Source organism: Spermophilus citellus (assembly GCF_964194105.1).
Source record: "Spermophilus citellus genome assembly, chromosome: 5".
Classification (NCBI taxonomy): domain Eukaryota; kingdom Metazoa; phylum Chordata; class Mammalia; order Rodentia; family Sciuridae; genus Spermophilus; species Spermophilus citellus.
The window spans coordinates 57,034,567-57,057,368 of record NC_138186.1 but is presented as its reverse complement, the minus strand read 5'-3'; the positions used below and the strand labels follow the sequence as shown (position 1 = coordinate 57,057,368).

Below are 22,802 nucleotides of genomic sequence, written 5' to 3'. Positions count from 1 at the left end.
AGTGGATCCCACCTTATATAAGATAGAACTGGTTTATTTCAAAGCCCCCAGTCTACCTCTGGTTCTCACTTCTGTTGCAATTGTGGTAATGACTATAAGAGTTAACGAAGATGTCAGTGCATGCTTTAGAAACATAGGCTTTTATTTTGACAAAGACATAGGCTGCAGTGACTATGAAGGCTAGTCTATTCAGCATGCACATGGTGAACACAGAAAACTCAGGGCATTTCCTTGCATTATATACAATATGAGAATCCTGGTCCCATCAGGTTATTTTTCTTTTGTTTTAACATATATATTCTTTGAGTTTCTTCTGTGTCCTTATTCTCCTTGACATCAGCCACACTGTCAAATTCTGAAAGAAGGAACATAAAAAATATCACAAACCAGCCTCGAAAGGAGGAGATCTGCAGGGCCCTGAGGCAAAAAGTTATATTCTTTCTTTCTTTTTCATGCCTACATCTTCACATACATTACTCTGTGAATTTTAAGGCCTTCTTTTTTACCCTTTGTGACCATCCATCCACAGAAACAACCCAGTTATTTAAGCCAAGTCCAAGGAAAAATTTTCTATGACTAAGAGTTTTAGATGCCAAAACAATTGAAGCAATTTCTTCATATAACAATAGAATTGTCTGGGCTGGGTCCAGCACTAGGGAGAGGACTATACTTACCTCTGGAACAAAGACTAACTTCTTATATCTGTGTGTCCTTTTTTTACATTAGAGGTATAGCCTTTGACTGCTTCTAAGAATCTGAGACTGTTCTTTGTGTCTCTCACACAAGGGTTCCAGGAAGGAATGCTTACTCTGTATTCCTAATTTTTTTTTCATAACAGTTGTTTTTCTTTAGGAATTCTCCCTCTATCCAAATCCTGGTCAAGCTGGTCTCAAAAGGTCTGATGGAGTTAGTCAAGGTCATGGATTCTTTCTTTCCACACCTCATCACAGAGGCCTTAAGCTCAGAGACCCACTCATGATAGACAGGGCAGGTCACACACCGAGAGAAGAACTCCTTAAAGTACTGAAAGAAAAGGAAGATCCATTAGCTCTGGAATTAGTACCCTCTTCCCCTACATGCCACTGTAGCAGAACATACAACAGTCTTCACTCAACATACTCACTCAGTGCTTAGGGGACAGGGAAGAGTTACTGATGGCAAAATAAGTCTGGAAAATTGGTTCTGGGATACAGTAACTTGGAATGTATCTTATACTCAGAAGGTAAGATTGTAGAAAGATGTGTTTAATCACAGACTGAGTCACCGAGTAAGCCCACTGAGGAGGGCTAAATATTAACATTTTAATGATATTGGGTAGTAGCTGTGTGAAGGCATAAATATAATGAACCAAGTCCTAATCTAGATATAAAAATATCTAGGAAGGTACATGATATGTTGATAGCAACTTTCTAGATGGATAAACAAAGTATTCAAGGAGAAAAGGGAGGCAGAGACAGTGAGAGAAGAATGTGGAGAGATGCAAGTGGCAGGAACTTTTACATTAGGTGTTAGTTGAATGACAGAAGAGAAATAGCTACCTGGAGGGTATGGCTGGGGGTCTCTGGGGAAAGACCAGAGACCTCCTCTGGCATCTTCTGTAACATCAGCACACAGCACTCTAGGAATCGCACAAAGCCATGTGAACCAAATAGTGAGGCATTGGTTCTTTTCACCAATCGGCAAGCCTTGGAGAAGTGATGCTCAAAAAGGTCCCACTGTGAGTTCCGGGCAAACCTAGAAGGTAAGAGTTACAACTCTCAACTCTACCCCCTGTTTATAAACCATGGTTCTTTCATGAACTGTCACTTCTTTAAGGCCCTGAGGTACCCAGTCAGAATTATGGTGCTGGAAAATGTTGAAGTCTAGCTCACATGCAGGGAGACCAAAGAACAGACCATGATAATCAGCCTTGCTGTGGGACAGACCATGATAATCAGCCTTGCCGTGGGTTACTCTAGCTCTTAAATGTAACCCTCAACGTATGGGCCCAAATCTACAAAGGGCGAGAAGAACTGTTTTAGTAAGATATAGGGGATGGGTGGTGAATGGTCTTTAAAAGTAAGATGTTGAATTGTCCTGCTTAGAGGGGTGAGGTGCCGAAATGAGTTCAGGAGGACCTTAGAATTCTACCCTTTCCCACAGATCCTCAGCGGGACATTACCACATGGCCAGGGAGGAATGGACCCCCAGCATGACATTGCTTTGAGAAGTTAGAACGCAGCTGTGCCCATAGTGTTGAATGAAACACAGACACTCGTCAAAGGGCCGACACAGCAATCCTGTGGACAGAGAGAGTAACCGGGCTAGTATATATCGTCAACATAGAGAGTGAGGTATAGAAGGGGTGGTACAGGGAGGAAACAAACCAGAAAAGCAGATACCCTCTAAAACACAACTCAGACTTTAGGAAAAAGGGACCATGCCCGAGGGATGGGTTCATATTGCCTATGTTCCAAACCTAGTGCCCCATCTGACGTTTGCATCCCTTAAGCGTAGAGCAGAGCCCTGTGCAATATTTACCTTTTCCATACAACAGCAGATCTAAGCAAGCAGAGTAGAAGCAGGCCAGGCCAAGGACATCATCACCCTGGGAAATTAGCGCCCACTGACTCTCCAGCACATGGACACACAGATCATATCTGCCGAGAGACAGAGCCACTGGGACCAGCTAGGGAGTGGGGGAAGATGGTGCAGGAAAGGAGGGGATCTTAACCTTCAAAGCATCTAACACTCCCAAGAACTCCTCTCCAGAGCTGTATTTATATAGAGAACATAGGCCTGAGATCAGACTTTCTCTAGGTAAAGGAGGTGGGAAATGCCTCTGAGGCAGTTTCAAGGAACCCGAGCTGTTGTAATCCCCTACCTCCCTGCAGGGAAATGGGGGGTGGGGAAACAAAGTTTGCCCACTAGGTCCAAGTGGAGTTCCACTCTGCATTTCCACTCCTGACACCCTGCACTTAAGATAATGCTTCTTGGAGGGGTCAGGGTAAAGAGCCCTGGCTGTGGAAATGGAAAAGCATCTCCCATTCCAACCCAAACTTCTCTGAAGGACATCTCTCCCATTCTTATACAATGACTACAATAACTGAAAATGATCTTAATACTTCTTCTTCAGAAATGCAGATCTGAAGAGAACTGAAAGAACTAGATTCTCCAGAGCCGGTTTCTTGAGGTGTCTGCATATCTCATGAGCTTGAAAACCTAAGGAGGTTAAAGAGCATTGTGTGAGGTCTAACTGTGAATCTGGACACTGTGAAATCTCTGGGCCCACCAGCCCCAACATCCCATTACCCAGCTTGATGGAGAAGTCAAGATGGCCAAGGCAGAGCTTGGTGTAGGCCAAGGCCTGCATGAGCTGGGCTGTAGCCAATAATCCTTCCCTGGAGAACCAACACAGGCTACTCTTCTGAATGGCTATCTGTTCACAGTGCAGCCACTTCTCCCTATCGCCCATGTTCTGGGAGAACTGGGAGAGGTCCACGTAGGTAGAGACAACCTGTAGGGTAATAAACAAATTCCCATTGCCCATTCATGTGACATTTCCATTTGGCTTCTTTCCTGTTTAAGGGCCTACTATGGTGCCTTACTGCTCTCAATCTGGACTCCTGGTGTTGCTACCACACTCTTCTACTCCACCTAGGAAAACATGCTCCTTTTACCCTTCCACTTCTAATTTGATCATGCCCCCTGCCTGTTCTTTAAACAAAGCACTTTCTCTACATGCCCCTCTTCTCCTTCAATCCAAGACTGATTGAAACACCCCCTTTTTTACCCCTCCACTAAGGCCTCTGAGTCTTGCTCCTTATGGCTCTTCAGAACAGCTGCTTAGATCTCTATTACAACTATGTACACATTTGACATGTTAGTGGCTCTCTTCTTGAAATACTGTATTCCCAAGGTTTCTAAAACATATGCTCTTTTGGTTTTTCTCCTGTCTCTCTGGCAACTTCTCAGCTTCTTTTATTAAACCAACCCTTATCATTCCTGACCTCTAATATTGGAGTTATATGAACACAGTCCTTGGATTTCCTCTTTTCTATGCTTATTCCTATTTCTTTGATGTTCTCATCCAGTTTCACAGCTTTAAATAGCATTTATACACTGTGACTTCCATATTTCCATTTCTAGTTCAGAAAGGTCCTATGATATCCAGACTCATATATTCAACTTCCTACTCCACAGCTTCACCTGGATGTTCAACAGGCATTTGAAATTGAATATCTCCAAAGTCTAGCTCCTAATCTTCCACTGAATCTGCAGACTTCCCTGTCCAAACGAAGAGCACCTCTATGCCTCTAAAGGGCAGGACGCAGATCTTGAAATTATCCTTGATTCTTCTCTTTTCCATCCCATAAGAGGTCCATGAGCAAATTTTGCTCATTTTATTTTGACAAAAGATCACTCTTCCTTCTCCTTCTGCTGCTGTAACAATCTTAGCTATCACCATCTCTTGCCTAGATGACTGCCAACAGACTCTGAAATGGTCTTCCTCCTTTGTCCTCTTCAGTTTGTTCTTGGCATAACATCTAAAATGATCTTATTAAAAGTAAACCTTGTACTGCTCCCCCCCCCCTTTTTTTGGTGTGTGTGTGTAGAACCCACCAAAAGCTTCCCATCTCTTTTAAAGTAAAAGCCAAACCCTATTTTTGGCCTACAAGGCCTGTACCATCTGCCATCCCGCCTTTCCCTAGTCCCTCTGATCTCATCTCCTGGTTGGCTCTCTTCCTCTCCCTCCCCTCCAGTCACACTTGCCTCCTCACCATTTCTCGCACACAGAGGATGTGCCTTGTGCTTTCATTGTGTCCTCTGCCTATACAATCTTTCGCAAGACAGCCTGGCTTCTCATCTCCTTCAGCTCTTTGCCGTAATGTCACCTGATCAGCAAGACATTCTCTGACTACCCTGTTTAAAATGGCAACCTAATGGGTGCAGTGGTGCATGCCTACAATCTCAGTGGTTTGGGAGGCTGAGGCAGGAGGATCACGAGTTTAAAGCCAGCCTCAGCAAAAGTGAGGTGCCAAGCAACTCAAGAGAGATCTTGTCTCTAAATACAAAATAGGGCTGGGAATGTGGCTCAGTGGGTGAGTGCCCCTGAGTTCAATCCCCAGTACTCACCGCTCAATAAAGGCAACCCCTGCTCTCAGAACCCCATGCCTCCCCGTCTCCACTTTATTTTTAGCCATTGCACTTATCATCACCTAACAAACTATATGTTGCTATATTTTAACACACTACATGTTTCCCTGGAGCCAAGTTCAGTACATGACATATAATGTTTTCATCAAATATATGTTGAATAAATGGGTAAAAGAGAAAAACAGATGGGAACTAAAATTAGAAAAATATTCACCATGTTTTCCCCCTTAAGTCAGCAGTTCTAATCCCTTTTTAGATCAGGGACATGGAGAATCTGAAGAAAGCTATGACCTTTCCCCCTCCTACTACCCAAGAAATGCCATTTTGAATATAACACAAAATTCTGCCTTCAGTTCAGGGTGATCCCACATAGTTCCACACCTGGAAATCCTTCTATAAACTTCGAATTGAGAAGCCCTTCTCAAATACATGACCAATAGTGTCTCGTTAAGTCTGGGGTGTTGGGGAATGATGCTAAAAACAGGAACTTGACAGGGTCTTTCTTTCTAGTACTTGAGGTTTCTCAGTGAAGTCCAAGAATTGCTCACCTGGGCTTCATTTGCAAACTCCTCAGCTGAATTTTTCTGCATGAGAGTGGCCAGGCAGGCAAACCTGCGGCTGCTGGCTGTGGCCTCCAGATTATAGAGTTGCCAGAGCAAGGAGAGGCAATGTACCCGTTGTTGTAGAACTGCCAGCTTCTTCTTACTGTTGTGAAGCATGGGGTGGTTAGTCAGCACACCCTTATTCTTCATCATGCCCAACTCTCCCTCCCCACAAGAGTCCTAGGTCTACTCATTAGGGGCCATCTACAGATTGTCAAACACAGAAATGTTCCTGGAACTCCACTGCTCCCAACCCCACGGACCATTTTAATTCATCCCTCTAAACCAGGAAAAGTCCAGAAAGAGATTTTTTAAAAAGGCTCATTCTTTGACTTGCTATTTGTCATACTTAATTAGCTGGGAGAAGAAGGTGGATCTTGTTATATGCTTTTCTGCTAATATGCTTGAAAGTCACTTGATAGCAAGAAAAAGAGGACTCTTACTTAGATCAATATAAGAAAAGCTCTAGGCTGGGTCCTACTTTAGCTGTGGTTCTCTGTAGCCCTAAAGGGAACCAGGACAATCTGGACTGTCTTCTCACTTCTCACTGGGATTATTTGGAGACTGGCTCAGGAAACAGGAATACCAATACTTTTCCAGAAATGTTTGGAAAAAGACACCGATCCAGGTCCAAGGGAAATTCCTTTTCAGCAGTCGAAGGGCTTGCCTGGCTAATTTTTTGGCCAAGGTGATCTGTCCCATGTTGAAACAGACCTGGAGTTGACAAAATAAGAAACACTTGTGTAAATGTGGGAAGAATACCATGGACTACGTTTTGTTTTGTTTTGGGTACTGGGAATTGAACCCAGGGGTGCTGTACCACTGAGCTACGTCTACAAGTCCTTTTTATTTTTTATTTTGAGATAGGTTCTCACTAAGTTGCAGAGACTGGCCTCAAACTTGCAATCCTTCTGCCTCAGCCTCCCCAGTCACTGGGATTATAAACATGTGCCACCACATCCAGCTATGGATACAATATACTGGCTCTTTCATTTGGAGATGTGTATGTAGCTGGAATCACTAAGGTGCTAGAGTGAACTGAGTTGGAGAACAGCCTGGTCAGAAGTCACAAAAACAAGGACCAGGAGGGCAATAAGCATTAAAGGGGTGAGAAAACAGAATTCTGGAGAAAACACCTTCTTTTCTCATTGCCTACACATCTGTCAGTGGGCAGTAGAGACAGATTGAAAGAAAGTGGTGCTGGCTAGATTGAGATGGCATCATCATTTGGGCAGAGACTCAGATACTCTCAGCTGCCAGAAAGCATCTGTAGAAAATCCTATATCTCTCCTTCCTAAATAGGTTGTACTACCAGAGATGTGGATGTAGGTGTTGGGTTTCAAAACTACCTTGAGGTTATCCTATAACTTCATGTTCTAAGGCTCAATCTCCCAAGAAAGTGATGAAGTTTATGTGATTCTTGAACAATCTTGGGAGAAATGACAAATAATTTCTTTCCATAAAAGGAAAAAAATGTTTAACTTTACTCCAAAGACCACTTTGTTGAAGCAAAAATAATGTAACACTGGAAAACTATAATATTCTCTTTAATCTACAAAAGCCTATATATTTAAGTTCATAACCAGATTATCTTAATGTTTATCTTAAATTAATTTATTTACTCCAGAGGGCAAAGAACATAAATGGATAATTCACAGAAAATAAACAGAAATAACCAATGAACATAATAAAGAACCTTAATAATTAAGAGGTACACATTAAAACACAATATAACTTGTCTAGGAATTAGCAAGTTTAGAAAAGACTGATAATATCTGATGTTGTTAAGAATATGAAGAAATGGGAAAAATTCAAATTTATATAATATTTTTGGTGGTCAATTTGGTGATATATTTAGTAAGTGTAAAATTGTCCATATCTTCTGCCTGAGCATTTCTACGTTTGGGAACTTCTCAAAGAAGTTCCTACAGAAAGGGAAGAGAGAGATGGAACAAGAATATTCACTACACCAATTTTCAACCCCCAAATTAGAGACAACATAAATTCACATGAATAAAAGGAATAAACTATGCTCTATCCATACAATATACTTGGAGTACTTGTCAGTTGCAATTATTTGATGGATAAATAAGTATGCACATATGCAAGTATATATTCAATTGTACTATGAAAAGTAAAATTAGCTGCAGAAGAAAAAGAATATGGAATATGATCCTATTAAAATGATATAATTGAAAAATGACATGATTGTGTATAGTTGGCAGACTACAGATCAAATTTTTAACTATGATGGGAGTGATGTGGGATGAGTGGGGGCTATTTCATTTTCTATATAACATATAATTCTATAAAATATATCCAACTTTTTATCACATTATCACATTTACAACCATACAGAAAAAAAAGACATGATGGAATTTAAAAAATAGGGTAACTCTTAGAAAAAACAAAACTTCAAGGTTATGCTCATCCTCACCTCTGACCGAAGCCTGCAGAAAGTGGCCTCCTCAAACTGACAAATCTTCACTTTGTGCTTTTTCAAGAACGAGAATGCTGAGGGTTGGCCCAGAAGACTGCTTGCCTTCCTTAAATAAAAGAAAGCCTTCAAACAAAGGATGAAGAAACTGGATTAGGATTAGGATGGTGCTGGGGGTAAGGTTAGGATGATGCTGGATACGGTTAGGATGAGGGTCAAGATCTGAATTTGAATCAGGTTTGGGATTTTGAGGTAGAGTGAGGGCCCAGCCTGCTGTGCAGGTCAAGGGCAGGGCTAGTGTGGGTCAGTGCTCTCTCTCACCACATTCCCATTTCACGTCTTCTCCTAAATCCCTCCAGCTTCTCTCTCTCCCATTTTCCTCCACTTTCTATTCCTACTTGACAGGAAGCACTCTCAATCAAATTCCCAAAGTAAAAAGGCTCAGTTCAAGAGCAGAGAGCTGAGCTTGCTCACCATGTAATTATCAGACAGGTCCAAGGAGGCAGCAGCAGCCTCCAGCAGATAATAAAATGCACAATTGGTTTCTCCAACAACCAAGCAGTGCTGGGTGAGTGGTGAGAGCACTAGTTTCAGGATTTCCTCACAGTGGCAGGGCTTTGTGGTCAATGTTGGTCTGCACCCAACAGTCAACAGGTCTTTCTTGGGGCTGGTCTGAGCCAGCTTCCTGTTCACTCGCTCTAGGAACTCTTCCTCTGTTCTTTATGGAGAGAAGATCAAGAACTGAGAGTGGCCACAAAACTGTCACTTTTGTTGGGGCATTACAAGGTCTCAAAACCACTTTTCCCAGGAAGTGTCTGTATAATTAATTACTCTATTACTCTATAAAATTTAATAAGTCAGAAAACAGAGCTATAACTGTAATGCTCTATTAGGGATTTAAAAAATTAAAGCCAGCCAGGCACATTGGTGCATGCCTGTAATCCTAGCTCTTCAGGAGGCTGAGGCAGCAGGACTGCAAGTTCAGGGCTGGGCAACTTAGCAAGACCCTGTTTCAAAATAAAAAGAGCTGGGGATATAGCTCAATGGTAGAGCACCCCAAAGTTCCATCCAAGTACTGAGAAAAACAAACAAACAACCACCAAAAAACAAAGATAAAACACCCCCCAAACCTAAAACTAACCTAAGTACTTCATAATCTAAATGGGGAAACATTACGCCTAAAGAGTAAGCTAACAAAATAAATGTTAAATAAAACAAAATGATACAAACCAATATGTAATAATATATCTTCTAGTAGCATATTTCAATTTTGTAAAAAATATGCAATTTCATAGTATATTTAAATATTATTGTATATAGCAGCATCAATCCTATAACAATTCTATCAGGAAGGCAAAAAATACTTCTCTTTACTGGTGAGGAAACTAATGATCAGAGAAATTACATGACTTATGGTATCACAGCTAATGAGAAATAGAACCCAAACTAGAGCTCACCTCTCTGACTACTAGCATGTACTTTCTAAAGGCATCCTGAGGTCAAAAGAGGTCAGATATTCCTGAACCACAATGGTCTAAAACAGTAAAAATTGAGGAGGGGCTTGAAGGTTGGTCAACATGCTGATAAATGGAGGGAGGCAGAGGCCACTCAGCACTGAAAGAGGGATAGCTGGCACAGGTGAGTATGGGAAGTTCATGAGGAATACAGGTTTTTAAAATAGTTTTGTTTGAAATCAGTAGAGTAGCAGGTTAGGTAAGTGGAATGAGAAACTATGTCTAGAACAGCTGGTGAAAATGAAAGTTTAAAATTGATGGGATAGGCATTAGAAAGTCAGGAAGTGCATGGTTAGGAAATACACATTTTCATATCATCTGAAGCAAAAAAAAAATCGACAGATTTATAGCTGAAAAAATCTGCTTTGTATACAATGTTTGAAAGCTTAAATAAAATTATTCTTGACCCTTAAGAAATAATTTCCCTTTAGAGAACTGTCATTCTGAATTTTGGGCTGATTATAAGAGTTCCCACTTCTTTGCTGTACATTGCCTTTTTAATTTGATGCCATCCCAAAGGAAATAAGAATGTGAAGAGAGAATCACTAAAATGGGACAAATTATTTGCTAACTATTCTTCTGACAGAGGATTAATATTTAGAATACACAAAGAATTAAAAAACTTAACACCCTCCCCCCTCAAATAACCCAATTAATAAATGGACAAATGAACTACACAGACACTTCTCAAAAGAAGAAATACAAATGGCCAATAAATATATAAAAAATGTTGAACATCATTAGCAATTAGGGAAATATAAATAAAAACTAAACTGAGATTGTCTCACTCCAATCAGAATTGCAGCCATTAAGAATGGTAGCCATCAAGAATACAAACAGTAATATATGCAGGAGAGGTAGGGAGAAAAAGCAACACTTATACATGTTAGTGAGATTGTAAATTAGTCCAATTCCAAGATTGGAAATCAGTATGGCAGTTCCTCAATAGAATAGAAATGGAACCAACATATGACTCAGCTACACCACTCCTCATTATTTATCCTAAAAAATTAAAGTCATCAATGCATGTCTATCCATGTTTATAGCAGCACAATTCATAGTACCTAAACTATAGAACCAGCCTAGGTATCCATCAACAGATATGTTACACATATATACACAAATATGTAATCTATATACACAACAGAGTTTTATTCAGCCGTAAAGAAAAATAAAAGCCATTATTGGGAAATAGATGGAACTTGAGAACATTATGTTAAGCAAAATAAGCCAAACTCAGAAGGTCAAGAGTTGTATGTTTTCTCTCATATACTGGAGCTAGAGAGGAAAAGGGAAAAGAAAGTTGATTGTGGGATCTTGTGAAAATCAAAGGGAGATCAATAGAGGAAAGGGACCATGAGAAGGGAGGAAGAGAAGGAAAGGGGAAATACTGGGGAATGATTTTGGCCAAATTATATTGTGTGCATGTCTGAATATGAAACAACAAACCCCACCATTACACACAATTATAATGCACCAATAAAAATAATGGAAAAAAAAGAGTCTTTTGCAGAGTGGTCAGACTCCCTCTGGTATGAGGGTGAGGTGAGTACCCCAGTTTGATGGCTATCTGTCTCTCACTCTGAGACCTCTGTGTCCTCCCTGGGCATCTTCATCTACCTGCTTTGTTGTTCACTTGAGAAGGTCTCCTGACTTCTGAATGTTTTTTCCTGGAAATTAAAACTATCTGTGGGGAGAAAAAAAACAATTATTTTTAATTATCCATGTTTGGATTAACTGAGAATATTTAAAATTTTTAACTACCTTTTTCTCTGCAACTTACAATACAAAATTAGGATGATACATTATAAATTTCTAATGACAATTATTTGTGATTCGCATAAGTAATCCTCATCGTCAATTTCCTCAAACCAGTTCCCCCCTTGAAGGAGATCCTCGATGTTTGCTAAATGAAGGAAAAATATGAAGTATGTGTCCATTCTGGTTTGATGGATACTTCCAATGGTGGAAATCCCTAAATATATGTGGATCAAGTAGATGACCAGATCAGAGTGAATTGTAGGGCCAAAGACCAATAGAAGAAAACTATGGTAAGCACAAGATGCCGCAGTCTACTAGCTGAACTTAACTAGCCTTTATCTTCCATATTTGACCTGCAGCTGCCTGTCACAGATCAAAACAGCAAATATTCTGGATATTAGTGCTCTATCTGATGTGTGTATAGTAAAGATGTTCTCCCACTTTGTGGGCACTCTCTTCAGGCTACTGATTATTTCCTTTGCTGAGAAGAAGCTTTTTAGTTGGAATCCATCCCATTTATTGATTCTTGATTTTATTTTTTGTGCATTAGAAATCTCGTTAAGGAAGTCAGAACCTAATCTGATATGATGAAGATTTGGGCCTACTTCTTCTATTAGATACAGAGTCTCTGGTCTAAAGAACTCAAAAAACTTAACACCAAAAAAACAAATAACCCAATTAATAAATAGGTCAAGAAACTGAACAGACACTTCTCAGAAGAAGATATACAATTGACCAACAAATATATGAAAAAATGTTCTCATCTCTAAAAATCCAAATCAAGGGGTTGGGGATGTGGCTCAAGCGGTAGCGCGCTCGCCTGGCATGCGTGCGGCCCGGGTTCGATTCTCAGCACCACATACAAACAAAGATGTTGTGTCTGCCAATAACTATAAAAAATAAATATTAAAATTCTCTCTCTCTCTCCCTCTCTCACTCTCTCTTTAAAAAAAAAATAAATAAAAATCCAAATCAAAACTAATCTAAGATTTCATCTCAACTCTAGTCAAAATGGCAATTATTAAGAATACAAGCAACAATAAGTGTTGGCAAAGATGTGGAGATAAATGTACACTTCTACATTGCTGGTGGCAAATTGTTGCAACCACTATGGAAAGCATATGGAGATTCCTTATAAAACTTGGAATGGAACCACCATTTGACCCAGTTATCCCACTCCTTGGTTTATATCCAAAGGACTTAAAGTCAGCATACCATAGTGACACAGCCACATTAATATTCATAGCAGCTCAATTCTCAATAGCTAAACTGTGGAAGTAAACTAGATGTCCTTCAACAGATGAATGGATAAAGAAAGTGTGGTATACATACACAATGGAATATTATTCAGTCTTAAAAGAGAATAAAATCATGGCATTTGCAGGTAAATGGATGGGGTTGGAGAATATCATGTTAATTGAAGTAAGCCAATCCCCAAAAACCAAAGGCCAAATGTTTTCTCTGATAAGTGGATGCTGATACATAATGCTGGGGGGTGGGCGTGGGGAGAATGGAGGAACTTTGATTGGGCAAAGGGGAGGGAGAGATTGGGAGTGGGGATGGGGGCAGGAAAGATGGTGAAATGCGATGAATATCATTACCCTAGGTACATATATGACTGCACATATGTTGTGATTTCACATCTTGCACAACCAGAGAAATGAAAAGTTGTGCTCCATTTATATACAATGAATCAAAATGCATTCTGCTGTCTTGTATAACTAATTAGGACAAATTTAAAAATGTAATATGGAAATAATGATAATAATAATAATAATGATAATAATAAACTAGCAAATATTAAGAATGATGGTGAGATTTTACCTACATGGGCAGGATTGATAGAGTCTAAGAGCATTTTTAGAAGAAGAATGTTTGGGTTAACTAAAAGGACTGGCTCTCTCATGGTAATGATCTTTATAATAGATAAGGTAATTAAGGAAAAGGGTTTGGCAGCACTATTGTGGGCATAACTCCAATTGGCACTTTCTCATTCTAGCCTCTGGGAGTAGTGGCCTCTGGAGTTGAGTAATGTCAAGGCTGTATGGCCTGAGTCTGGGAAGCCCACTCAGCATTCGGCTGGGCTCTGGAGGTCTCGAGCCTCTCTCTCACAGACTGACCAAACCATCTAGTCTAAAGCTGACACTGACTTCTCAAAAGTAAAGGGGCCATACAGGAAATATGGTAGCACAATTTCTTTACAATACCAGATTTTGGAAACTACAAAAAATGGAAATGCCCACAGGATTGCTCCAAGTCACTGGTTTCACATTCATATTATGTTATATGTAGAATAGGTATTAGGATCATAGGTCAAATCTCTCTCTCACTTTAGCTGTCCAACAGGAACAATCTACCACTTTCCCCCTAGTGTCCCTGCCCCCTAACCCTCTACCCAAACCAACTTCTAACAAATACAGAAGGAGAAGATTTGGTTTGATCTTGACAGCTGGTTTCAGTCACGGAAGATGGCACAACTGGGAAAACTAGGTGGAGTGCAAGAAGGTAGATCCCAGCCTGATGAAAGAAGAAATTTTTTGATAGGCTGAGGTAAAGAAATATGAAATCCTCCAGGTAAGCGAACTGAAGAGGTTAAAACAAAGATGGATGAACCCTGGTCTGGTTTAAGAGGCTATGGTGAACATCTATCAACTAATACAAGATTCTTCAAATGGCCAACTTCATTATCCCACAGATTCAATTCTGGCATTATCTCCTTCAGGGAAGTGTTTTCTCTGAAACATTCCTCAGTCTGGGTTAATGGTGCCTTTTTCTAGGCATCCCTAAACTCGATGTGTAGGCCATTTTCAATGTTTTTACCATGCCATACTAGAATTCTCAATTTATACCCCCAAAACTGACAGCTTCAGGAGTTCAGAGGCTGAGGCTTACCCACATTGTATCCCTAACATCCAGTGTAGCATCGGATACATGTAAGGACTCAATATATGTATAGTGAACTGAAAAATAATGAAGGCAATTACTAAACTGTACTGAGTACCCAACATGTGCTTGGCAATAAAAGCTGCACATTATATATTTTAACCAATTCAATTCTCAAAATGATAATATGAAGTTGATATTATTACTTTTTCTAATTAATTGAGATCAAGTAACTTTCTCAAGATAGTCAAGTATTCCTTGGAACTCTGAGATCACATTTTTTAAAACACTCTGTACTTCAGGGTTAAACAGTTCCCTTCTACATACTCTCTCCCGATCTGAATCTCAACTTTTTGATGGAGAGCTCCAAGTGCATGGAAAAAGAGAAGTGCTGCCCACATGAGTTCTTTCTGCCTACTGGTTTACCTTGGGGAGAAGGCAGCTGCAATTTGTCTGTGGTCACTTGTGTTAGAACTGAGCCTCTATCTTTGTAAGTACAGAATCTAAAGGTACCCCCAGAGCGCTTAGTAGAACAGATTGCAAAACGATGGAAGGGGACAAAGTCTTCTCCATGGCAGCTCCCACAGCGGCAGGCCAAATCTTGGAGAAAACAGGCACATTCAAGGTGCAGCGCAATCTGTTGTTCCTTGGGCCACAGCTCCCAAGCAGCTTCCCGCAATAGAGGCATTCCAAATTCTAGAACATCAGTTTGAGGCAGGGATGGTTCTTTTTGCAGCCGGAGAAGAGAGGCTGAGCCAGCGTCTGAAATTTAGGAAAATTCAAGTGAGACTCTCCCTTATAGTATTTCAATGCTTCAGTATAGCAAACTCCCAAGCACATTGTTGCTACTTTATAAGATTTTATTTACAACTCATGGTTGGTGTGCCTGCCTCCTTTGTATAAAAAATTTTGTACCTATCTGAAAGTGGTATTGACCATTTCTACTTGATGATATGGTACAAAATGGAAGAAATTATTAGTTTTACTGAAATACATTGGGAAGATTTCTTGACGGTTCCTTCTAACTGAGCTTTTTTACTTTAAATTGTTACAAATCTCAAATCATAAGACATATTCTGTTGAAATATGAGTGCAAACATCTCAAAGTCAAAGAGAAATGGGAGACTGGGAGAGAGTATGTAGAAGGGAACTGTTTAACCCTGAAGTACAGAGTGTTTTAAAAAATGTGATCTCAGAGTTCCAAGGAATATTTGACTATCTTGAGAAAGTTACTTGATCTCAATTGGATCATCAATGCTATGACTTTATTCTTTCATATGGAGAATTTGAAATCATAAGCTGTTCAATTGAATTTTGCTCCGTTCAAGTCTGTTTCAATACCCCATGAGTCATTTTCTTTATGAATTTCTAAAATTCAAAATGATTTATCTTTTTTTCCTTATTATTTGTACCTAGAAAACCAGTAAATGATTATGACAATATTTTATGAACCAAAAAAATCAAAACACAAATACTAACACAGGAGTTAACAAGGAGCTGGAATAAGGATACAGGATATTTTTCTATTATAACCATGGCTCCTTCATAGATAAACAAAAATTTTCTTTCCATTTCTGAATCGCCAGCCTTCAGAGAGAAGCCCCAATACATGATATTAATGGTCTTTCTAAACACAGAATACCCCCGCCTTCCTCACCTGACTTTTTCTTCTCTTTGGTTTGATCAATTATGTCAATAATGGAAGGTACTAACATGGACTCAGCAGGAAGCTCAAGCCAGCGGAGCACATGCATATCCACAAGAGCCCCCAACAACTGAAGTAGCTTATTTTTATGCCAGCCAGGCAGGAGGTGATGCAGCAGATTTATATGGAAGGAGTGACCAATGATTGCAGCACACTTCACTAGCAACTGTTCCTCTGGGCTCAGTTGATCCAGTTGGTTTACTGCTATTTCTGTACCCCCACCAAAAAAAAAAAAAAAAAAAAAAAAAGGAAAGTAAGAAACAGCAGTGAACAATGGTTCTATAAACCTGGGATACATTATGTTGATAATTTGTACATCTTAAAAATAAAAAAGCTTGCTTCTTATATACCCCTATTTATTTCCTACCTTAATCCCCCCTTCTCTAGTCAACCAAACCTCTTGAAAGAGTTCTATCTCCAAGTTCTTGTTTCCCATTAATTGTTCAACCAACAACTAGGTCTCTACCACACTACTGAAACTGTTCTCCTATGATCACCAAAACCCTTTGCTGGCAGACCAAAACTGTGCTCTGGATCACTCGGCTACACTAATCCTTTCCAACTTCATGACCTATTAGTACTTAGACTTACTTTTTATATGAGAGAGAGAGAGAGAGAGAGAGAATTTTTTAATATTTATTTTTTAGTTTTTCGGTGGACACAACATCTTTATTTTATTTTTAAGTGGTGCTGAGGATCGAACCCAGTGCCCCGTGCACGCCAGGAAAGCGTGCTACCGCTTGAGCCACATCCCCAGCCTAAGATCCTTATTTTAAATTAAACTTTCAAGGCAGATTTCCTGGTCCTAGATCTCTAATAACTGTAAAGATCTTAATAAACTCCAAGGATTTCATTAAATCTCTCCATATTCTGACCTAAACATTAAAGTGGTTGGTATTAAATAAATAAGTCATCAAGTTCAAAAACTTGAAATCATCCTAAACTTTGTTCTTTCTCTTCACAACCTACTGGTCATCCATCCATCCTCTTTCTAAATGTCTCTTGGATATATTTCATACTAAACAATTTTAAATGACTAGCAAGCCATTTTCACCTGGATCACTATAAATCCTGTTTTGCACATCTCCAATTTCTTTTTATTCTCATCCCAACAATATATTATTAACTAGTGGCAAAATTAGATATCTTAAAAACACAATATGATCAAGTCAGTCTCTCTCTCAAATACCTTTAAAACTCAGTGTGATCTTTCACAATCTAGCTTTGGCCTTTCTTTTAGACCAAGGCTTTGCTGACCTATTCATTTTAGCTTGCAGTTTACAACCTCTTTTCCTTCCCTGACAATGTTGACTTTGGGTTAATTTTCTAGCTGTTTCTTGGGATCCCAATAAAATTAGAACGTGGGCAGTGTTACCAGGCAACATGGCTATGCTAAGAATGACCTTTGAATTTGGACTGGGGAAATGTAAATGAGCTGATTGTGAGATACAATTTGGGGCTTCCTTGAGTGTAATAATTCTTGTAATAGATCATGATCCTTGCAGGGCCAAGTCCTTATCTGGGACTTGGGGTTTCTAAGCATCCAAGCTTCATGGGTCTCATTCCTGACACTGGGACTATTATTCCTTGAGGCTCCAGGGAATAGTCCCTGGGTTGCCAGGTAAATTGTTGTAAGGACTCCCACTGAAGAAAACCACCTGCTACTGTCCTGCCAGCATGCTGCATTTACTTCTAACTAGAGCCAATGCCAAGTTTGGCCTGTCAGGGTTAGAGCAAAAACTGTCTAGTTGAACCCAAAATCTCCAGAACGAAGAACTATGGTGTCATACATTAACAGAATATTATGTGACATTATTTATTTTGCTAAATCCTCAACAGAACCCATGACGTAGGGTCTATTGTTATCCTCTTTTGACTGATGAGAAGACTACAGCTAACTTATCAAAGGCCTCCAGCCAGTAAGTGGAGGGGCCAAAAGTGTCCTCATTTTTCTGATTCCAGAGTCCCAGCAATTGACTAGCATGTCTTTATGGTGGTTTCATGTACATGTCTTATTTTCTCAACAAGATGATATTTTACTTGAACTATATTTATCATAATATTCCTTAAGAGGGCTTAATATAGTATCTCCCCCACCAAACACTTGAATAGAACATTTGAAAAACAAAACATAATAAAGAGAATAAAATCATGGCATTTTCAGGTAAATGGATAGAGTTAGAGAAGATAAGGCTAAGTTAGCAAATCCCAAAAAACCAAATGTGTTCTCTGATATAAGGAGGTTGATTCATAGTGGGGTGGGGAGGGGGAGCATGGGAGGAATAGATGAACTCTAGATAGGGCAGAGGGGTGGGAGAGGAAGAGAGGGGACATGGGGTTAGAAATGATGGTGGAATGTGATGGACATGAATATCCAAAGTAAGTATATGAAGACATGAATTGGTATGAATATACTTTGTACACAACAAGACTTATGAAAAATTGTGCTCTATATGTAATAAGAATTGTAATGCACTCTGCTGTCATATATAAATAAAAATAAAAAAAGTTAAAAACAAAAAAACCATAATTAATCTCAAAGAACGTCTCCTCTCCAACTATGCCTGCCTGCCAAGTTCTTTGTTCCTTATTGGTCAAAATAAACATACTTTGCATTCTTTTTTATTAAACTCTTGCTATATACATAACATTATCAGCATAATAGATTTTCTTAAATCTCAGCAACATCATCTCCCTTGCTTATTGCCTCCTTTGGCACAGGAATTTTCACAAAGGGAAACTCGGGACCTAATTTTTATTAATAAACTGAAAAAGCTTCCAGATCATCAAAAGAAAGCAAAAGGCCATTTAAGTAAACATTATTCATGTCTTCAAAAGGCTCTTCAGGCCATGCTAGAACTTATTTCTGGAAGACAAGTTTCCTGTTTAGAATAAAATGAAACCAGAATGATAATGAGAGACTTGTACTCATTCACTCACCCAATTACTAATTGCAGTGACACCTGTAATTGGTTCACTGGCGGTATTCAAAGAACTTGCCTTTTAACAGTGGTGGGAGAAGCACTGTATCCAAGTTTACATCATCTTTGACTGTGCAGACATAAAGTTCCTGATCTTCTTTGGAGCTGGCAGGAGAAATACTATACATTGTGGATTTTATGGCATTGGCTGTAGGGGCAAAAAAAGGACCATGACTGAGGAAAACACCAAGCTCAGTGACTGTAGTTTTAAAGGCACAGAAATGCAAGATTAAGTCAAGAGACTTCAGGATGAAGATGAATGGAAAACACTATGTTGTTTTTTTTTTTTTTTTTTTTTTTTTTTAAGAGAGAGAGAGAGAGAGAGAGAGAGAGAATTTTTTTTTAATATTTACTTTTTAGTTTTCGGCAGACACAACATCTTTGTTTGTAGATGGTGCTGAGGATCGAACCCGGGCTGCACGCATGCCAGGCAAGTGCGCTACCACTTGAGCCACATCCCCAGCCCAACACTACGGTTTAACATGCTTCACACCAACCCATCCTGCTTGTTCTTTAATTTTCTCTTATAAACTAATAGCATCCTTTGTACCATATTATATTTCACCAATGTTCATTATTCCTGCTTACTTTATAATAGCTCTGTTTCTATGATATCACAGCTCTAGGATGCCTTTCTGGATATACATGTAATTCTACCCTTTCCTCCTAGCCCATCCTCCTTCCTTCTCCCATCCCCCATCCAAATCCTCAAGTCCTCCTCATCATTAATATACAATTCTCTGTTCTGGACTCTCATCGTTAAAAACCCTATTTCCTACCTGATCTCCTAGGCTACTCAAAATAAAACTATTGCAGATTGGTTGACTGAATTAAGTTATCTGAGGCAGCGATTTAGTGTTTTCACCCTAGTTGCATAGTATTTGTACATTGTACTTAGCTGGGCTTAATCTGGCCCACAATGTCAACAGGGAATGACCACAAGCTTCATAAAGACTAGGTAATGCCATGATGGAGATCAAACGTCAGTGGTTGCAAGGCTGAACTTACCTGAGAGGGTTTCCCACTTGCTGTTCTCTTCCTCCTCCTTTTCTAGGTCATGAAAAAGCAATATGTCCTTAGAGAGAAGGTCCTGGCATAGGATCTCACAATACAGGGGGTTTCCAAAGCTCCTGTGCAGAAGGTAGCTGCAGAAAGTAAGTAGGTGATTGCTGACTAAAGATGCCCACTTGAGGGGAGCCAAATATTAAGGATACTTCATACTGAGGAATCTTCTTTTATTAAAGTCAGATCTTGATGTATATACACTAACAGAGGGAAGCAGCAGCAGGGAAAAACGTAGGAAAAAAACAATTTCTTGGGTTTTTTTTTTTGGGGGGGGTGCACTGCAGTTTTAACTCAGGGGTGCTCAATCACTGAGCCACATCCCCAGCCTTTTAAAAATATTTTATTCAGAGACAGGGTCTCGCTAAGTTGCTTAGAGCCTTGCTAAGTTGCTGAGGCTGACTTTGAACTTGTAATCCTCCTGCCTCAGCCTCCCGAGTCGCTGGGGTTACAGGTGTGCACCACCATTCCCAGCAAGAAAAACAATTTCTGATTGGCTTTGAAATATATTTTGGCAGTAACTTTTTTTTTTCTTAACTATTTTGCTTCTACTGATGTTAAAAGGAGCTAACATCTCCTTGCTAAAAAAGGCTTGGCAGAAACTGGCCTGATTGTATATAACTGACACTATAAGTAAGCCATCCAAATCCTAACTGTCTTGTTAAAACTTGCATGGGCAGCCGGGGAGGTAGCCCCTTCATAGTTTACAAGGAGACTGAAATCTCATCTTGGGCTTCATCATGCTTACTAATGCCACTCTCTCCCCCAGCTCTGTTGAGCCCTGAGCCTTCTCTTTTATATTATGGCACTGGTTCCTCCCTTAATGAAGTGCCCAGCTGATCCTAGCCACTCACATCTGCAGCTCTTGGGGGATGCTCACCACCCCTAGTTCCCAACATGCCATTCTCAACAGCGAGGTTGCTGCCAACTTTGAAATGGGCACAAGGATAGCCTGAGGACTCTGTAGGAAGTGCTGGGCCCAGCCACACAGGGTGACAGGAGGGGTCAACGTCATCACCATGATGATGGGCACACTGGAGAGCAATGTTCCCAAAAACTCCCAGGAAGCTGCATCCATATACTGGGCCTCATCAATGAGGAAAATCAGTGGTGTTTCCCTCACTGCCTGGAAATAACAGCAAAGAAACAATAAAAACCTCTGATTAGAAATAAAGATCTACTGAAATTTTTCCATCAACAATTTAAACAAAATGTCAAACAGGATGGAATTTTCAGAGTAAAATGTATTTTAAGTCCAGGTCACATTTTACTTTCTAAATATAAAATATAACCTACATATCTAATTCCTAAATAAAAAATGTATGGATAAAATAAGTGAACAAGAAAATGCTCTAACTAAAAATAAGTATCAAAATATTCTCTAACTCAAACTTGAAGCTTTCAAATATTTCATTTTGACAAAGACTTTATTCTGTATGAGAATTTATAACATTTTAAAATGGCAACTTTCAAACCCGGCTGCACATTAGAATCTCCTGGCAGTGCTTGTCAACACTCTCATTACCAGGCCCCACTCACTGAACATTCTGAAAAAATTGTATCCATTTTTATCCCCACTCCTGCTCTGCTTCCCATGGTGTCAGGTGATCACTCTAATGTGTTTATCCTATAGATTTTTGTTTGCATTTTGTTCTTTTAAAATATGCATTGTTGTTTTGCCAAATACATTGTTTTTATATAAATACTACTGTATTACAGATCTCATTATTTCTTCCTCTTTTTTTATTCAGGACTGTTTTTATTTTTGCGGTGCTATGCAAGCCTTCTACCACTGAGCTACATCCTCTGGCTTCAGACTATTTTTTTTTAATATTATTATTAGTTGTTGATGGACCTTTATTTAATTTATTTATTTATACACAGTGCTGAGAATCAAACCCAGTATCTCACAAATGCTAGGCAAGCACTCTACCATTGAGCCACAACCCCAGCCCTCAGAATTGTTTTTATATCACTCCACATTGTTAAGTTTTCATCTTATTCCCTTAGTTCTAACTTTAACATTTACTTCACTGTGTTTATCCACGTGTTCATGCCAGTACCTCTCTGGCCTCCACAAATAAACACAATGGACATGTTCCTTGGGAGTTCCTAGATTTAGAGGATACATGCTATTAAAATTTGAATTGTTACTTTTAGATTGCTTTCCAGAATGGTCACATCATTTTCTTTTCATATAGATTTTTGATTCTGTAATTCTGAGGTAGAGTCTGGGTATCTGTGCTTTTAATAAATAATAGGTAAAATAGCGATTCACCTGCACTGTAAACCATTGTTTTACATCAAATTACTAAAATTTCATTAAGAAACAGGACCAAGAAAGAGCCAAAACTCTTTTGTGTACCATGCCATGCTGTAGAATGAATACATGTTTGCAGATAGACACAAACACTGAAGATAGCAACAAATGGAAGGCCAAGAAAAGCCTAGAACAATGTATGATGCAAACTGGTTAAACATAAACCATCTCCAAATATTAAGAATAAATGGTATGTAGCAAAAGTACCCACCTCCTGAAGCACTTCAATAAAACACTCTTTAATCTTTTTTTGTCTGGCCAGGTCATCCATGTGTGAAACTTTGAAGGACAATGGAAACTGATCAAAAAGAAATATTATGTATTAGCATTTAAAATGGCAACCTAATAAAAATATGCATATTCTCCAAAGGAACAGAAAACTATTCTATTTTAATGAAGAG

The 22,802-nt window shown here is 39.3% G+C and overlaps 1 protein-coding gene across 1 annotated transcript in view; it reads right to left on the bottom strand.

Annotated features, from left to right (window-relative positions):
- Window positions 1-313: 313 nt before the first annotated feature.
- Window positions 314-22,802, bottom strand: part of LOC308649152 (adenylate cyclase type 10-like) — a 41,980-nt gene continuing 19,491 nt past the window's right edge. Inside the window, exons 15-32 of the mRNA XM_081294563.1 lie at window positions 22,613-22,699; window positions 20,936-21,207; window positions 20,028-20,164; window positions 19,039-19,167; window positions 15,991-16,248; window positions 14,760-15,095; window positions 11,310-11,376; window positions 8,650-8,893; window positions 8,176-8,301; window positions 6,280-6,452; window positions 5,685-5,841; window positions 3,292-3,496; window positions 3,105-3,201; window positions 2,521-2,639; window positions 2,162-2,279; window positions 1,539-1,734; window positions 809-1,023; window positions 314-355 (exon numbers count right to left, since the gene is read on the bottom strand). Of these exons, the coding sequence (XP_081150689.1) occupies window positions 349-355; window positions 809-1,023; window positions 1,539-1,734; window positions 2,162-2,279; window positions 2,521-2,639; window positions 3,105-3,201; window positions 3,292-3,496; window positions 5,685-5,841; window positions 6,280-6,452; window positions 8,176-8,301; window positions 8,650-8,893; window positions 11,310-11,376; window positions 14,760-15,095; window positions 15,991-16,248; window positions 19,039-19,167; window positions 20,028-20,164; window positions 20,936-21,207; window positions 22,613-22,699 (2,943 nt within the window). The 3' untranslated portion in view covers window positions 314-348. The remainder of the gene's footprint in view (window positions 356-808; window positions 1,024-1,538; window positions 1,735-2,161; window positions 2,280-2,520; window positions 2,640-3,104; window positions 3,202-3,291; window positions 3,497-5,684; window positions 5,842-6,279; window positions 6,453-8,175; window positions 8,302-8,649; window positions 8,894-11,309; window positions 11,377-14,759; window positions 15,096-15,990; window positions 16,249-19,038; window positions 19,168-20,027; window positions 20,165-20,935; window positions 21,208-22,612; window positions 22,700-22,802) is intronic.